At 59.8% G+C, this 16,445-nt stretch overlaps 2 protein-coding genes across 3 annotated transcripts in view; one reads left to right on the top strand and one right to left on the bottom strand.

Annotated features, from left to right (window-relative positions):
* Window positions 1-834: 834 nt before the first annotated feature.
* Window positions 835-9,031, top strand: HSD11B2 (hydroxysteroid 11-beta dehydrogenase 2). The gene is made up of 5 exons (XM_004328480.4): window positions 835-3,640; window positions 7,100-7,312; window positions 7,429-7,614; window positions 7,721-7,858; window positions 8,071-9,031. The coding sequence occupies exons 1-5, from the start codon at window positions 3,376-3,378 to the stop codon at window positions 8,496-8,498; spliced, it is 1,230 nt and encodes a 409-aa protein (XP_004328528.2). The 5' UTR covers window positions 835-3,375; the 3' UTR covers window positions 8,499-9,031.
* Window positions 9,032-9,495: 464 nt separating this feature from the next.
* ATP6V0D1 (ATPase H+ transporting V0 subunit d1) overlaps window positions 9,496-16,445 on the bottom strand; it is a 38,084-nt gene continuing 31,134 nt past the window's right edge. Inside the window, exons 3-8 of one of the 2 annotated variants that reach the window (XM_033844232.2) lie at window positions 15,581-15,759; window positions 14,105-14,184; window positions 10,691-10,768; window positions 10,389-10,565; window positions 10,203-10,280; window positions 9,496-10,106 (exon numbers count right to left, since the gene is read on the bottom strand). In XM_033844232.2, coding sequence (XP_033700123.1) covers window positions 9,945-10,106; window positions 10,203-10,280; window positions 10,389-10,565; window positions 10,691-10,768; window positions 14,105-14,184; window positions 15,581-15,759 — 754 coding nt within the window. In that variant the 3' untranslated portion in view covers window positions 9,496-9,944. The remainder of the gene's footprint in view (window positions 10,107-10,202; window positions 10,281-10,388; window positions 10,566-10,690; window positions 10,769-14,104; window positions 14,185-15,580; window positions 15,760-16,445) is intronic. The other variant, XM_033844233.2, reaches the window with a different exon arrangement.

Here is a 16,445-nt window from a genome sequence, read left to right as displayed (position 1 = left end):
GGAGGAATGATGGGGTGCCAGGGGGTAAGCAGAATACAAGGCAGGGCCTCCTTGGGACTCTGCTGCCTCCGAACCTGAAGATGAGCTCGTGGTGGGGGAGGGACTGAGCGTGAGGCTTCCACAGCCTGACCACAGAGGAAGGAAGAAGAGGTGATAAGTGAGTGCTTGGCTGCAGAAACCTGGTGTGGTCAGGGAACAGAACATGAGCTCTCAGAGACTGCCACTTGGCACACCCCATCCTGGATTTCTGTTCCTACCATCCTCAGGTCCAGCAGTTGGTTACCTTCCCAGTACTCCTTTCAGAGCCATGCCCTCCCCCAAAGGCCAGTAGATGGGGCCAGTGAGCCGCCGGGCTCGGCAGGAACAGGCCGGAGCCAGCCTGCCAGGCCCCGGCCACCGCACGGCCCTCCAGAGCCTGGGGCACGGGGGGTGGGGTGGGGGGTTGGCTCACCAGTTTTCTGACCCGGGGGGTGGCGAGGGGTGAGACTAAGGACGAAGGAAAACTATGGGTTGAGGGCTTAGGGGTGGGGTGGCTCAGGGGCTCCGCTCCTTCCGCTTGCCCTTCATTCCTCGGCCCCTGCCAGGCCCGGCCTTATCTGCTGGGGCTCCTGCCGTCTGCCCCCACCCCTTCCCTTCTCTTCCCTGGAGGACCCTGCCAGCCCAGACTCTCGGTTCTGGCAGAGGCTGGTTCTCTGCCCTTGGGCAGCCACAGCCTGGCACCAGGCCTCAGACAGGGCTGGGCCAGCCCCTCCCAGTCATGACTGCCTGAACCACCTTCTTTCTACTTCCAGAATGTCTCCACCTGATGAGAGGTAAGGGGTCAGTGGCTGAGGAGGTCACAGGGGGCTGGCGCATAGATCCTGGGAAGGAGGCCTGACCGCCCGGCCTCCTGGCCGCCTGGCCTAGGAAGTAGGATGAAGTTCTGGAGGGGTGGGTTAAATAAAATGTGGCAGATCACCCAGTCCCACGAGACCCAAACCATGCAAGACTAATATTTCTGTCTAAGGTGGCGCAGTGTCCCAGAAGCTGAACAGGCAATACCTCCAGCCCATCCTAGACTCCACAACCAAAGACAATTCCCTACATCCCCTCTCAGCAAGTCTCTCTCCCCATCGTGGGCTTCCCAATGAGTCAGGATCCTTCATGTTTCCTCCCCAGGACAGTGTAACATCTTGTTTCTCAGACTCTGTTTTCACCTTGCTTTCCCACTTCCACCTCCCTACCCTTTGACTCCTGCTCTGGCAAGCACTGGCACTACCTGTGTGGCCTTGACCTTGAAAGCTGCCTGGGACCCCTCTTCCTCTCCTCTACATCCCCTCTGCAGTCCCAAGGGGAAGCCCTTAATGGTCTGAAGCTGGAGAAACCACAGCCAGACTCTCAGTAGGACAACTAGAGCTGGGAGGGGAGGGTCCCACCAACCCAGGGTCTACAGCTCAGATCAGGAGGCCAGGTCAAGGGTGCTGTGTCCACCTCTGAGACTGGGACACAGATTCAGGACAACAGGAGTCAGCAGGTTTTGGAGAGTGAATGTTTCCCTGAGTTTCCAGAGAATGGATCCAGACCAAGGGAGTCACTGAAAACACACACAACACACATGCACACACACACACGCGCACACACACACACACACACGTACTTACATGCACATACAGGGTTATGGCACAGGGAGAGACGTGTCATTTGTGTGTGGACAAGCTATGGAGCCCACGGACACGAGTGTACACAAATACAGGCATACACAGGCACACAAGGTCATGTACCCAAAGTCAGGCAGGACCTCCCCAGGCAAGTCCTGCCTCCCTGGGCCAGGGCTAACTTGTAATCTGTACTTACAGGAGGAGGAATAGGTGGAAGCACAGAAGTGGCTCTGGGAAGGACATGGGTCCTTCACCTTCCCCTTAAGTGGGTCTGACTCCCAGCCTATCCCTGAGACTCCCCCAGCTCATCAGGGGGCCATGCCTGTATGGCAGAGAAGGCTTTGGAGGAAGCATTGCCTTGAAGCCCTGGCACAGAGGCTGAGCATCTAAGATAGAGAATGGGCAACAGGATTGGGAGGGGTCCATGACCTCCAAGGACCTAGTGCAGGCATGGATGAAGCACTGGGCAAGGGTCCATAAGAAGCAGGGACCCCTCTGCCATGGGCTGACCTACTGACCTCAGCACAGGACCTGGCAGCAAGGTACTGACACCAACTCCTAGTGCCTGCAGAGTCTGGCATGGATGCCAAGCACAGGGTGCCAGACACTGGGGTGGGCAAGGTGGGGGGCCACTAGGCCCCGCATCAACACAGAACTTCATACACACAGGCAGGGAAATGCACCCACATTCACTTATTTTATACCCTGGGGAATCCTAAGAGCAGGGCAGGGATCACCCTGTCCTAGAGGCTGCCCTCACTGACTCCCCAGGTGTCCCCATTGGCCTGGCTCTTGGAGTCCCTGGGGTTGGAGGGTGGGCTGGAGTTAATGGGACGCCTAGATGCTTCCTCAGAACCGCGCCTCCACACACCCGCGCCCACACATATACACTTGTGTGCCAGGAGGAGGTGAGGTTGCTGCATCCCCAGGGCTGGAAAGTGGAAGGAAGGGGCAAGGCGGGGCAGAGACTCTCGCGAACCCGGTCGGTCACCCTCCTCCCCCCAGCCCCCTGCCCCAAATCGGTCGGTGGCTACGGGCAGCTTAGGTGTGAGAGCACGTCAGGGCGTGTGTGCTAGGCACCTGCAGCGGCGCAGGGCGTCCGAGTACGTTACGTGTGCCGGCGTTGGCCGCGGCTGCCTGGTGAGGGCGAGCTGGTTGCCCGTGGTGTTCCGGCAAGCCCGGCGACCGCGGCGGTGCTGTCAGTGTGGGGAACTTGGCTGAAGGTTGCGCGTGTCCTCAGGCGTCCCGAGCAAGTGTGAGCTGTGGATGTGCTCACCTGGGAGCCGCGGCTCAGCCGCCCAAGGCGCACGTGTCGGGGCGCAGGAGTGAGCGGATGCGGGGCACTAGGGCTAGACCGACAGGACCTCTCCCGGGCGCGGCGGGTGGCGAGGCGGCTGCTCCTCGAGCAGCAACTTTGGGACTCGGTTCTGGCTTCTTCGAAAGCGGATCTGGCCTCGGGGGCGTGGTAGAGGGCGGGAGGTAGAGGTGGGGGCACCTGCCGGGCAGTGGGTGAGAGGAGAGAAGTAAGGAAAGCCCCGCCCCTTCCCCGCCTCCGCTCCGCCCTCGCCCCCGCCCCCGGGGCTCTTTATAAACTCGGCCCGAGGGCTAACAGAGAAAGCGAGTATCTCTCCCGCCCCTGGCTGGTGTTCTGCACCACCCCGCGACCCGGCCCCGAGTCCCAATCCCTGCTCTCCAGCCCGGCCCCTGCCCCGCCCCGGCCCAGCCCGGCCCGGCCGCCATGGAGAGCTGGCCCTGGCCGTCGGGCGGCGCCTGGCTGCTTGTGGCGGCCCGTGCGCTGCTGCAGCTGCTGCGCGCGGACCTGCGTCTGGGCCGCCCGCTGCTGGCGGCGCTGGCGCTGCTGGCCGCGCTCGACTGGCTGTGCCAGCGCCTGCTGCCCCCGCTGGCCGCACTTGCCGTGTTGGCCGCCACCGGCTGGATCGTGTTGTCCCGCCTGGCGCGCCCGCAGCGCCTGCCCGTGGCGACTCGCGCGGTGCTCATCACCGGTGAGTGCGCGGGGCACGGAGCGCGGGGATTTCAGGTTCGAGGGCGGGGCCGGACACTCAGAGGGCTCCCCGTGGGCATGCCAAGGCAAGGCGGGACCCCTAGCCCAGGAGTGGGGGAGTCCCTCTCCCCTGGGTGCAGGGAACCAGCCTAGTAGGAAGAGCAGGGCACCTCCCCAAGTCCGGGTTAACTACCTGTGGCTTCAGGGAGTGTTGGAGGGAAAATGAGGCAGGGAGCGGGCAGGTGCACAGGGGAAACTTGTAGCTAAGAAAGAAGGAGGCTTCTGGAGTTTGGGGTTTATGCTATGTCCCTGTCCAAGAGAGCAGTCTTCGGACAGAGGACACTGCTCTGAGGGACTTCAGAGGATGGTCACCCTTTGAACTCTGCCTAACATCCCCACGTGGGAGGTACCATCTCCTCTTCCCTGGGATTAGAGGAATAGGCTTAGATGAAGAGTTAGGACCCCCAATTGTCTGGGCTCCTTGGAGTCCAGAAAAGCTTGAGGTCATCATGAGGGACAGCTGGGCATTCAGCTGCCTCTCAGATCCCACCACCCAAACCTAAATTGCTGAAGTAGCTGTCCAGAGTCTGCACCCAGCACGCCACCGCCATTCCTCCTGGTCCTCTGTGCCCAGGAAGGAGGTGAGGTCTTGGAGAGCTGGGTTCAGGTGCCTCTGGTCACCTGGCTGAGCTCTCTTTGTGTGGAGCAAGGAATAAATCTGTCATCAGAAGGAGGGAAGGAGGAGCTGAGGCCCAGCCTGAAGTGGGGAGGGGGAGAAAGACCAGTGGGCACTGGCTCCATTGTATGGGGGAGGGGCAGCCCAGTCTCTCCCCTAAGCCCCATGGCTTTGGACAGGTGCTCAGGGCTCTGCCCTTGCATTGGGCCTGGGCTGGGGGCAGCCACCGGCTGACTGGCTTCTCGGAGACCTCAGTCTAGCAGGGGGCCCTGCAGGATCAGATGGAGCTGGAAGAACTTCCCAGAGAAGGCCATCCTTGAGCTGGGCCTCAGAGGCTGGATGGAGATAGGTGGAGTGTGGAAGGTGTTTTGGATCAGACAAAGGGTGTGGGATAGAAGCTTGAGGCAGGAATGAGCATGGCCTGGGCAGGGGACAGTCAGTAACCAGTCTGGCTGCTGAGATGTGGTGGGATATAAGGTTGTTTCCTTGGAAGGGGCCTTGAATGCCTGGCAAGAAGCCAGAATGTACTGAGGTGGGTGAAGGTGGCATGAGGGTTTGGGCTTCAGTTAAGATGGTGGAGACAGAGCAGGGCTCAGGCTGGATAGGAGAGACCTTAGTTCAGGGTGGAGTGTGAAGTTTCAAGGGACCCCAGTTTTATTGGTTTAAGGAAGGAGAGATGACAGACCTCCTGGTATGAAGCAGGGAGCTTCTTTCCCCAGGGATGAGGCAGCTCCCCTCCTGCCTTCTAATTAATGAGTTATCTCAACAGGACCCAGGCCATCTGCAGATACTAGTGACCCAGGCAGTCTTTCCTGGGATCTCACCCCAGGCCTTTGTGCTGCCGCTGTTACATCTCCTAGCCTGGAGCCTGAGAGTGAGGTGAGAGGAGGGATGCCTTTTGTGACTTGGGCTTCCCTCAGCTCTGGTTGCAAAGCCCCGTGAAGGAGGAGGGGAAGAAGACTGCCCAGCCCACCCCACGTAAGCATCAAGAGTAGGCCTCCAAGCTTCCCAATGCCCCCAAACTCTGGGGTTTCCTCTCTCACCACGGACTGCCAGACAAGTAGGTGACCAGGCCCTGCCTCACCTGCTAGGAACGCTGTGTCTTGAGGCTGCCACCCACCCCTCCCGGAGAACCGCTGGCCAAGGCTACTTGGGGAGCTCAGCCCTGGGGTCAGGGTTTGGGTTGAGTGGCTGGGTGCCTTGTGTGCACAGCTGTGCACTGCTGGGGTCTCATGGGAGTGAGCCCATTGTTGTTCATGGCTCACTGCACGTAGGTTGGAGTTATGTGCAGGTATCCAAATGTGTGTGCAGGTGAGCAAGAGAGTGTGAAAGGCTTGGGTGACTGTGCTTGGACCGCAGAGCTGAGGTTCTGGAAGGCCTCAGTTTCCCTGTGAAGGGGCTGTCTGCTCTGGAAGGGAGCTTAGGCAAATGGGGACACACACACAAACACACACACACACACAAGGGCGCTCACGCCCCTCCCCCAGCCAGACTTGCTCAGGAAATACCCCTCAGCTGGGGCTGGCTGGTGGGTCCCCAGCCACACAAAGCCCAGCTTGCAGACCCCTGCCTAGCTTTGTTCTCTGCCTTAACAGAGGGGACAGGGCTGAAATGGGGGGAACTGGTTGTGCAGAACCACTTTGCAGCTTCTGCTCAGCAAGACCACCACGGGGGCAGGCTCCAGAGAGCCTCCTCCCTCACTGCTCCTAGCCCTGGTTGGCCACCTGTGGAGCCGGATTGGAATGAGAACAATCAAGGAAGCAGGGCTTTATCAGACCCACTGGCTGGCTCTGCCTGGTGGTCCATCTCTCTACATACCAAAGACAGGAAATTAGGCCTCCAAGAGTGGTAACTGACCTCAGGTCACACTTGGTGGGCATGGGAAGGGATTCTAACGCAGATCTGTTCTTATCTTCATCCATTGTGCCCCTGTGCTGGGGGCAAGTGGTCTGGGGCTCAGAGAATGCTCCAGTGTTGCCACTGATTGGAATTCCAAGGGTGGTGGTTGGGGGTGAAGTGCGGATGGGCCTCCAACTTGCCTAGAGCCAGGAATAATAGTTGAGGGTGTTGAGGCTGGAATGGAAGGTGGCTCTCAGGTTGTACAGGGTCTGCATGATGGGAATAGAGGACTTCGGCTTCATGCTAAGGGCTGTGGGGAGCCTTGGAGAGGTTTTCAGCAGCAGAGGGATATTGTCATTTTTGGAAGGATCCCTCTGGCTGCTTAGGTAGAGAATGGATCCAAGGGGGCAAGATGAGACAGCACTACAAAAGGGGGCTGCTTCAGTGTCCAGGTAAGAAGAAGAAGCCTGGGCAAAGGCAGTGAGAAAGGGAGGGAGGCTGTGCAGTAATACTGCGCATGCGAGCTGAGGCCTGATATCGACCAGACAGAAGGACATCAGAACTGGGACTGGGTCTCAGCTGGGACTGGCTGACCTGCAATAGAGTCCTGACCTTACTATATGCTGGCTGAGTGACTTTGGGAAGCAACTTAGCATTACTAGGACTCAGTTTCCTCATCTGTAAAGTGGGGATCATAAGCCACGTTTGATGGGGTAGCTATGAGTCGTCAGGGAGATGACAGTTGTGAAAGAGTTGGTACTCAGGTGCTCAGCCAGAGGGGCAAAGCCTGCCAGAGATGGGCTTAGGAAAAGAAGGGAGGGCTGCTGATTGCTGGTACGTTGGGTGTCAGAGGCCTGGATCCCATCCAGACCGTGGTGACCCTGGGGTTGTCTCAGGCCGGACTCGGCCACAGTGGGAGTTCACTGGCTGTCCTTCCCTGGCCAGGCTGTGACTCTGGTTTTGGCAAGGCGACGGCCAAGAAGCTGGATGCGCTGGGCTTCACAGTGCTGGCTACCGTGTTGGATTTGAATAGCCCTGGTGCCCTAGAGCTGCGTGCCTGCTGTTCTCCTCGTTTAAAGCTGCTACAGATGGACCTGACCAAGCCAGCGGACATTAGCCGAGTGCTGGAGTTCACCAAGGCCCACACCGCCAGCACTGGTCAGTAGGCTCAGCTGCGCGAGGAAAGGGCGCGGCTCGGCAGGTGTGAGGGGGCAGGGGTTGGAGGTCTGCTGCCAAGCTGACCCTCAGCTTCCCTCCTGGCTCCATGCCTTCAGGTCTGTGGGGCTTGGTCAACAACGCGGGTCAGAACATCCTCGTAGCAGATGCGGAGCTGTCTCCAGTGTCCACGTTCCGCAGCTGCATGGAGGTGAACTTCTTCGGTACACTTGAGATGACCAAGGGCCTCTTGCCACTGCTGCGCCATTCCAGCGGGCGCATCGTGACCGTGAGCAGCCCGGCAGGTGAGGGTCTTCCCACACCAGAGCAGAAAAGGTGCACCTGCAGGGCAGGGAGAGGTGCTGGAGCCCCTGGCCTAGGCTGAGATGCCCACTCCCAATCCATCCCCAGGAGACATGCCATTTCCGTGCTTGGCTGCCTATGGGACCTCCAAGGCGGCTGTCGCGTTGCTCATGGACACGTTCAGTTGTGAACTTCTGCCCTGGGGTGTCAAGGTCAGCGTCATCCAGCCTGCCTGCTTCAAGACAGGTGAGGTTCAGGGATTTGGGGCTGGGGCCTGTGTGGTGTAGTGGGGGAGGGGGGAAGGTGAAGTGGTGTGGTCTTCTCTGGAGGGGGGTTGGGTCTGAGGAATGGGCATGGCTTTGGCTGGGGGCAGGTCTCAGGTTGTGAGTTAGAGAGACCTGGGTCTGGCTTTGGCTCCCCTAACAGACCCCACTCTGACCTTGCCACTCCTTCCCCAGAGGCAGTGAAAGACATGGACCAGTGGGAAGAGCGCAAGCGGCAGCTGCTGGCCAACCTGCCCCGAGAGCTGCTGCAGGCCTACGGTGAGGACTACATTGAGCACTTGAACGGGCAGTTCCTGCATTGTCTGAGCCAAGCACTGCCAGACCTCAGCCCGGTTGTAGATGCCATCACCGATGCGCTGCTGGCGGCTCAACCACGCCGCCGCTATTACCCAGGCCATGGCCTGGGGCTCATGTACTTCATCCACTACTACCTGCCTGAGGGCCTGCGGCGCCGTTTCCTGCAGTCCTTCTTCATCAGTCCCTGTGTGCCAAGAGCACTGCGGCCTGGACAGCCTGGCCTTACCTCTGCCCGGGATGTAGCCCAGGACCCAGGCCCTAAACCGGGCCCTTCCCCCACTGCCCAAGGAGCAGTACGTGCATAGAACTGCTCCGGCAGAGGAGATCCCTTATGCCCTTGGTCCTCCCCTGGGCATTCTGACCCCCCAGGTCTGCCCCAAAGCCTGGCCTAAAGGACCCCAACCCCACCCACTGCCAATGTCACAGGCCAGGCCTGGTGAGGCTGCTTCCCTGTGAACCTCTGGGCCTCTCCTGCTTCATGAGCCCAAACAGACCCTCCTGGGCACAAGGCTCCACCATGCACCTTGGAGAACCCAGCTGGATGGGGAGTTTAGTGCAAGACTCAGCTGTAGCCTTTGACAGGATCCTGCAGACAGTGCCTCTGCAAACTAAGGAGTGACTGGGAAGGTTGGGGACCCCCTCAGGATTATTTCTTGGCACCAGTGCCTCAGTGCTGCGATTTGAAGGGTGAATCCCACTGTTTCTTGACTGGCTCAAGAATTAGGGCCCTGACCACCCACCCCAAGCCCCCCAAGCCACAGGGAGGCTGCATATTCTACTTGCCTGATTGCCACTTTTTGAATAAAGACAAATTTTTATTTCTCCTAGAATGGGGGAGATGCTATGTTCGCCTAGGTGACAGGCTGTGGCTGTGAAACAGACTGGGCACCGCCTGGGGGCCGAGGCTCTGGGCATAGACTCTGGTTTACACCCAACCCCCTTCAACAACCTTGGGCAGATCATTTATCCATAGGTTTCCTCATAGTGAAATGGGGGTAATGACCCCAGCCCAGGGAGTTCTGGGGCTCAATGAAGCAGAGGGAGGCCTGGGCGCCCTCTAGAGTCAGGAGCCAGCACCACAGGCCTGTCAGAGCCTCCAGCAAAGGAAGGGGCTAATCCTCCACTGACTTTCCCCACCCTGAGGAATCTGGCCGCACAGGGACAGGGCCAGCCTAGGGCTGCCACCCGAGAAAGGAAGGTAGAAGGCTTAGGTGGGGGTGGGCTCAGCGAGGGTGGGGCCCGAGGGGAGTTGGGGATCTGGGAGAGGGACTAGGGCCCAAAGGAGACAGAAGACAGCTGGGCTTAGAGAGGGCAGTTTTTATTGTCTCAGAGGGGCAGAGCTACTTCCCCTATTCCCCAAGGACATGCACGCTCTATCCTGCCCCTGCGCCACGGCTCTGGGGGACCCGCTGAGGGAAGAGGAGGTTCACGCTGCCCCCAGGGGTTCTCAGGTTAGGGAGGAACACAAAAGTGACCACATGCTTCTCAGATACGTCAGCGGCTGTAAACACAGGGCTGAGGGGGCCTCCTTGCTCTGGAGGTGGGGGGCTTGGTCCATCCTTGGTGGGGGGAGCAGGTGCCCAGCCCCTTTTCAGGCCCAAGAGCAGTCTCAGAGAGGGTGAGGGAAGCTGGGCAGCCACTAGGACAGTGTGCTACCCCCCAGGGCACATAGGTGAGCCGTGAGCTTTGTCACAGCACACGCAGACACACAGGCGCGCACACACACTTGTGGGGAGCCTTGGGCCAGGGTGCTAGAAGATGGGGATGTAGTTGTCGATCTTGGCTCGGTGGCGCTGGGCGATGCACTCCGCGATCCATACAATGTTGCGACACTCCTGCTCCTTGAGCTTCACAAAGGCGTAGAAAACACCGAAGTGGAACTGGTTCAGGAAGGCCAGCTTGTTCAGTTTCACCTGCAGACACAGGCAGGAGTGGTGTGCAGGTGGCCATGACCAGAGTCAGGCCTAAGCCACCAACCCCTCCCTAGGATGGGCAGGGCCAGCACTCACCTCATGCTCGAAGAATCGGTCCTCCAGGGTCTTGTCTCCAGGGTTGCTGCCCGCACCCTCGAAGAGCAGCTTGTACTCCTGGCCCCGGGGAGCAGGGGGAAGCATGAGCATGAGGGTGCTGTTGGGTATGGGGTGGGGACGTGGGTGCCAAATGCCCGCCCACCGTTCAACAGCCAGGGCACTCACCGGGTAGTAGTCGGCCACGTTCTTGACCTGCTCGTAGTCGTCAGCCCGAGCCAGCTGGGCCAGGCCCTCAGGGTAGAGCCGTCCGCAGTGCGGAAAGAGCTTGGCACGGTCCTCCTTGGAAAGCTCTGTGCCGAAGGAGTTGATGGTGATGATGAAGGCGCGGCGGTCTGCTTCAAACTGCGGGGCCAGCGCACAGGCGAGGAGAGAGGGACGGGGAGGGAGGCAGCAGCCAGTCAGTTGGCAGGGCTTCCCCCAGGCCAGGGATGGGGGACCAGCAGGCGGGAGGGTGGGCAGGCACTCACCTCCAGGATGGGACACATGGCATCGGCTGTGGTCCCACCCAGCAGGGTGCAGAACTTGTAGAAGGACTCCAGGTAGGCCTGTGCAGAGCATGGGGTTCCCTCAGCCCAGGCAGGGAGACTCGAGGGGGTCTGCCAGGCCTCCTCCTCACAGTTCCCTCCTTCCCTCCCTGACCCCTTTCATGGTGAATCCAAACATCATACCCGTGGCCAGGGCAGTCCCCGTGTCAGAGCCCCTGAAACATCCACAGATTTCCGACTGTTAATCAGCCGAGTAGCAGTAGCCTGCTGCCTCTCCCCACCCAGTAGTTACAGAACAATTTCTGGCCCACTGTCTGCTTCATGGTGCGGTGCCCCTCACACCCCCATCCCATGGAGTGTCAGGCTCAGAGAAGGGCTCCGTCTTCCCCCTGCTGCTCTGCCTGCCCTTCCCCCAAACCTCCCCTCCTCCCCTCTCTCCTCAGAAAACCACGTGTCGATGGGCCAGTGAAGGATGGTGACCCCTGAGAGTTCACGGGGATGGCCTGGACTGGGTGCCTTGGCCCCTCTCAGCACCCCACCTTAAAGAGCACCTCCTCCTCTTCCCATCCCCTAGGTAGTTCCCAGGCATCACGCAGCAGGAACCAAACTGTACTGTCAGCCCAGCTCCTCCTGAGGGGTGGTTATTGCCGGCACAGATGTCAGCCCTGCAATGTGATGGCTGGACACACAGGCTGCCGGTGGGAACAAGCACTTCCTGCCCAGGCAAATTGGATCTGCTGGGCATGAGGAGAAGCCAGGTCAGCCCAGGCCTCAGGTCCCTCCCACGACTAATTCCTGAAACTAGCTAGGCCCAGGCAGGCTTCCTTCCCTGAACCTCTCCATGTCAAGGAAAGGGGGACAGTCTCATGACCCCTGGGGAGCTCCCTCTACTCAGGTGCTCCGGGGTCCCACTTGGTGGCATGGCCACAAGAACTCCAGCTCTACAGGCTAGAGACTATTCTCCTGAGCCGGGGGTGAGGGCTGGGAGGCAGGGAAAGCTTTCTGTACTGAGGTCTGCCCTCTAGGGAGCAGAGAACATTCCACCCACCACCTGCTGATGTGGGCCACAGGTTCTACTGACCCAAGAGAGGAGGTGAGATGACACCCAGGAGTCCACGAGCCCAGGCTGAGCCTGGCCAGCAGCACTGGGCAAGCTGGGCTCAGGGGAAGGCCTGAGGTGACCACTGGGGTCACAGGAAACAAAAGTCTAGAACAGGTCAGGAGGAAAGAAGCCTGGAAAGGGAGAGTGGACCCCAGCATAGCAGAGGGCTCGCGTGGTAGCTGCCAATCCTACCATCGATTAGTGGCACTGTTTAGTCCCCCTGGGACTGTCCCCAGCCGCCTCCTTCCCCGTGGCCAGCAAAGCTGGGTGTGTCCAAATCCCCAGGCCTGCCCCAGTGGGGCCTGCAGTTCCTATCTGTGGGGGAAGCCACCAGCCTTTGCCGAGCTGGACTGATCCTGGAGACGCTGACCCCAGGGTGGTGGAGACTGGTGGCATAGGCCCAGACTCTCTTCAGGAGGCTCAGGAGCTGAAGAAACTGGCAAGACCCCAGAGGCCCAGGTACCAAGGTCACCTTCCCACCCCCATCCTGTCCCCTGGAGTCTGCCAGCCCATGTCTGCTGCACCAGCTGCCTACAGTTCCCACCCGCTACTGGGGGTCCACCTAATCTCCCATCTGTGGCCACTGGGCTGGGACATCGCCTGACAGGCGGTCCTGGCACGGTGCCTGTATCATTGGGTCGGTGTTTACAAGCTGGTGCCCGGGCAGCCCTCGCCAGTGACTCCAGCTAGAACCAGTCAGGCCCGGTGACGGTGTGGGTGAGGCTGGGGGGACAGCCGCACCCCTCACCCTGCCTCAGGGCAAGGAAGCTGGCAGTGGGCCAGGTGGGCAGGCAGCAGCCCCGTGGGGGTGGGCAGGGGCTGCGGGCAGCGTGAGCACTGGCACACCTGAGCCGGCTCTCACTGCCTGCCCGCCCCCCATGGCCCCCCTCACCCCACCCTCCCCATCTCCCTCTTTTTCTCCCTACTGGCAGGCGAGAGCGCTCGCTTTGCAGACAAGCTGAGCCGTGCTGCCAGTGTCTAGCAAGTGGCTTCAGGCAACCCACCCTCCTTCTCTAAGCCCTCAGTTTCCTTGTCTTACAAATGGGGATACTGATGCCCACCTAGCTCCTAGGGCAGTCCCGAGGAGTAAAGAAGCCAATAATCTTCCTACCTCTAGTCTTGTCCCCTCTAGGCTGTCCTCACATTCTGATGATACTCCGCCCTGTTGGAAACCTTCGTTGGCCGACCCTGCCCACAGGATAAAATTCAAACTTCTGGCCTGGTGTTCAAGACGCTGGGTGACTTGATCCTGTGCCTGCCTTTTTTTCCAGACCTGTCTCCCACTGTCCATCTGGAACCTGCACTTCCACGGCAAACTGCTTGCCGCTTGGCCCGTGTTCCACACTTGCTTCTGCATGTGCTGTCCCCCTGCCTACACTACTACAACCTCCAGGTAGGCTCTTCACCTACCTCCAGACCCTCCCTGCACCCTGGCCCAGACCCCTGCAGGGAGACTGGAGGGCCTGCGCTCAGGCTGCCACTGTGTTGGCCACCTAGCTCCAACTAGGACAGGAGAAGAGCCTCACCATGAAGATCCAAGAGACAGACGTTCTCAGGGTTAGGTCAGCAGGGCTGCTGGCCAGTGCTATCTTCAGGCCCCCTTCAGGGCCTGCCCACTACTGACCCATCAGAGGTCCTGGCTTCAGAGGTCCTCACCGTGGCCAGGGCCCAGTCTGCCCCAAAAAGCCCTCACTGGTCCCTGGCCGGCCCCCTTCCTTGGCTCTCAGCCCTGCTCCTAAACTCTTTGGGCCAGGGCAGGGCTGAGCCAGGAATCCCAAGCCCACTCTATTTCCAGGGGTCACCAGCTTGTCCCACAGCCTGGTGGGAAGCAGAAGGTGGGTGGGGTTGAAGATGATGGGCCACAGCACTGGTTCTAGACCTGGGAACCTGGGGACACAGGGACCTGGCTATGCCTGGCTGTGTTCCTCCCCACACCGTTCTCAGGTGCCTGTCCTTGCTGGTGACAGTCCAGGTGGGGTGAGCCTGAGAGCTATGGCCTGGGTGGTGGCCAGTAACCCTCCTGGATGCAGGGGGAGTGGCCATTCAGGAGCCCGCTCTGACAGGCCAAGCTGCGGAGCACCAGCCACTCCTGCTGATTTGATCTGGCCCAGGGGATGGAGAACCTGTTCCATGAAGTCTTGCACCAGTCACGGGAGCCAGAGAGTGAGCAGATAAGCCCCTGGGAGAGGAGCCTGGAGCAGCTGTGTCCTGTCCCAGCACCCACATAATCATCAGCCCACTGTGCCCGTGGCCCCGCCCACCTACTTCACCACCCCTGGGTCCAGGGGCACTACCTTGTACAGCGTGTTTCGGATGATCTCGATGTTCATCTCATCAAGGTCCTGCTCTGAGATGCAGTCCTGGAAAAAAGCCGCTGGGGAGGAAAGACGTGGGTATGAGAGGCAGGCGAGTGGACTCGGCCGAAGCAAGAATTGTGCTAATGTTCAACTGCCCCTGCAGGGCACAGAGGACCCCTGCCACAAGGCCCATCTGGCTGGTAATTGGGGGGCACTCAACCTGGTCTGGACTACTGCCTTAGAAGTGGCCGAAGCAATACTCCAGGCCATGTGTACTGACCTGAGCTTCTCCTGCCTTCTTGCTCCTAAAACTGATTTATAAAGGAGGCGGCCAGCCATAACATGATCTAATCGCCTCTGGGGCAGACCCAAGCTCAGATCATGCCAAAGAAAGGCTTGCATAAGAGCCTGTGACATCCTCCCTTCTCGAGGGGCAGCTGTGGATTCTGGGCCTGACGCCCACTTCTCTGCATCTCCCAGGAGAGCCTGGGGCCCACATTTGGAAAACCGTCCTTCTCCTTAGAACAAGGAATGAGCATGACAGCTGGGTGAGCATGGAGCAGTGACCCAGGGGGCCACTGGAGGGCTGGGAATTAGAGGCCAACGCAGGATAGAGCCCCTCGATCCCCAGGGAGCCACGGACTCACTGGTCTGTTTCTTCTTTAAAGGTGAAGAAACTGAAGAAGCCACCAACAGCCCAGAACTAGCTCAGAGTTATTGTGAGAGATAAGATCTTGTGCAGATAAGGCCAGCAAGTAGGGCTTAGGCCTCTTAGTGCAGGACCAAGTGCAGCTTAGGGCCCAGTTGTTCAACCCTGGTGGCTTCCTGGAGGTGGTGCCCTGGGGACTAGGACTCTGGCTGTGAGGGCACTAGCTGGTGACAGCCTTAGTGCCTTCTCCCCAGACTCCCTCCAAGGCAGGCAGGAGCCAGTGCTGCCTAGGTGGGGCCCTGAAGGAAGCTCCCAGTTCCCCTTCCTTCCTTGGCCTCTGACATGAACTCTGCATCCTGCCGGACACTGCCTGACTTGGCCCCTGGGATCTGCTTTGTGGAGGTAAGTGAAGCTCTTTGCTCCCCTCCTCTGCCTCACAGGCAGCAAGCCACTCCAGCCCAGCTTAGGGCCACGGTCTGTCAGAGCTCCCAAGACTCCAAGGGACCCGAAATCCTCTCTCCACTCTCCGCGAGCTCAGCCTTCCTCTGCATTCGGAGAAATCAGACAGATTCACAAAATGAGATGGTCTGAGTCAGGCCCTGGGGCTAGTCAGCCTGGCTCAGCAAAAGCAACAGGAAGGGAGCAAAAGGCAGGTGAGGAGGAGAGAATGGGAGGCCAAGTGGAAGGGAAGAGAAGGGTAAGCAGCAGTGGGCGGACCTCGCTTTCTGGCTCAGGGCCGCCCCCGGGGGTCCGAAAACCCCACACAGAGGCACTGACACTGATGCCGCTGCCTGCCACCTCCCTCCTCAGCCAGGGTAGCTCACCCAGGGGCGTGTCCACCAGAATGGCATTGTAGAGCTCGGCGGGCGTCTGTGCGATGTTCACGGCCTCCATCTGCTCAAAGCTGCCTAGTGGGTGGCACTTGGGCACGAGCTCGGCGATAGAGCGCTGGTGCAGCGTGCCCGTGATGAGCAGGATTACGTTGTCAATCATGTAGCTGTAACTGCGGGAGGCACACAGCAGCGCGGCAGCCCTTGAAGTCTTGGCACAGCACCACGCCCCTGCCCCCACACAGCGCAGGCCACCAGCCCCTCAACGGCGAGCACCACCTCAGGCTCCTCTCCCTGTCCAAGGGTGCCCCCTCCTCCGGCACCAGAAGCACAGGACAGACACGGCCCCTCCCTGGGTCGGGGGGAGAACTTATACCCCACGAGTGATCAGGAAGCAGGTAGTAACTACCCCCCAGGTGTGAACAGTGTTCTGGCAAGACACGGGAAGCATGGGCGCATGGAGGTGAGGCGCACGGGCCAGCATGGGGGATGAAAGAACTGGGAGATGAAAGCGTGTTCTGGGAAGAGGGAACAGTGTGTGCAAAGGCCTGGAAGCAATTGCTAAGTGGCGGACGCCTCAAGGAACTGAGCACGGTCAGGGTTGGCAGAAGGAAGGGAACCGGCACGGTGCTGCCAGCAGGCTGGAGCCTAGAGGCGGGTCCTATGGGTCCGGCTGAGGGTCCTGACTTCGTTTTGAGCACAAAGGACCCATGAGCAGGATATAAGCAAGGAGTACCACAAGCACTCTGGCTGCTGGTGGGGACAGAGGGGGAGATGGCAAGAGGAGGAGAGGCTGAGGAGTGGAGTGGGGAGAAGCTTCTCTAGGGAAAACCAGAGAAGACTCAGAGGGAGGGTCCCT

This window comes from Tursiops truncatus, chromosome 19, assembly GCF_011762595.2.
Source record: "Tursiops truncatus isolate mTurTru1 chromosome 19, mTurTru1.mat.Y, whole genome shotgun sequence".
NCBI lineage: Eukaryota > Metazoa > Chordata > Mammalia > Artiodactyla > Delphinidae > Tursiops > Tursiops truncatus.
This window is presented reverse-complemented; position numbering and strand designations above follow the sequence as displayed.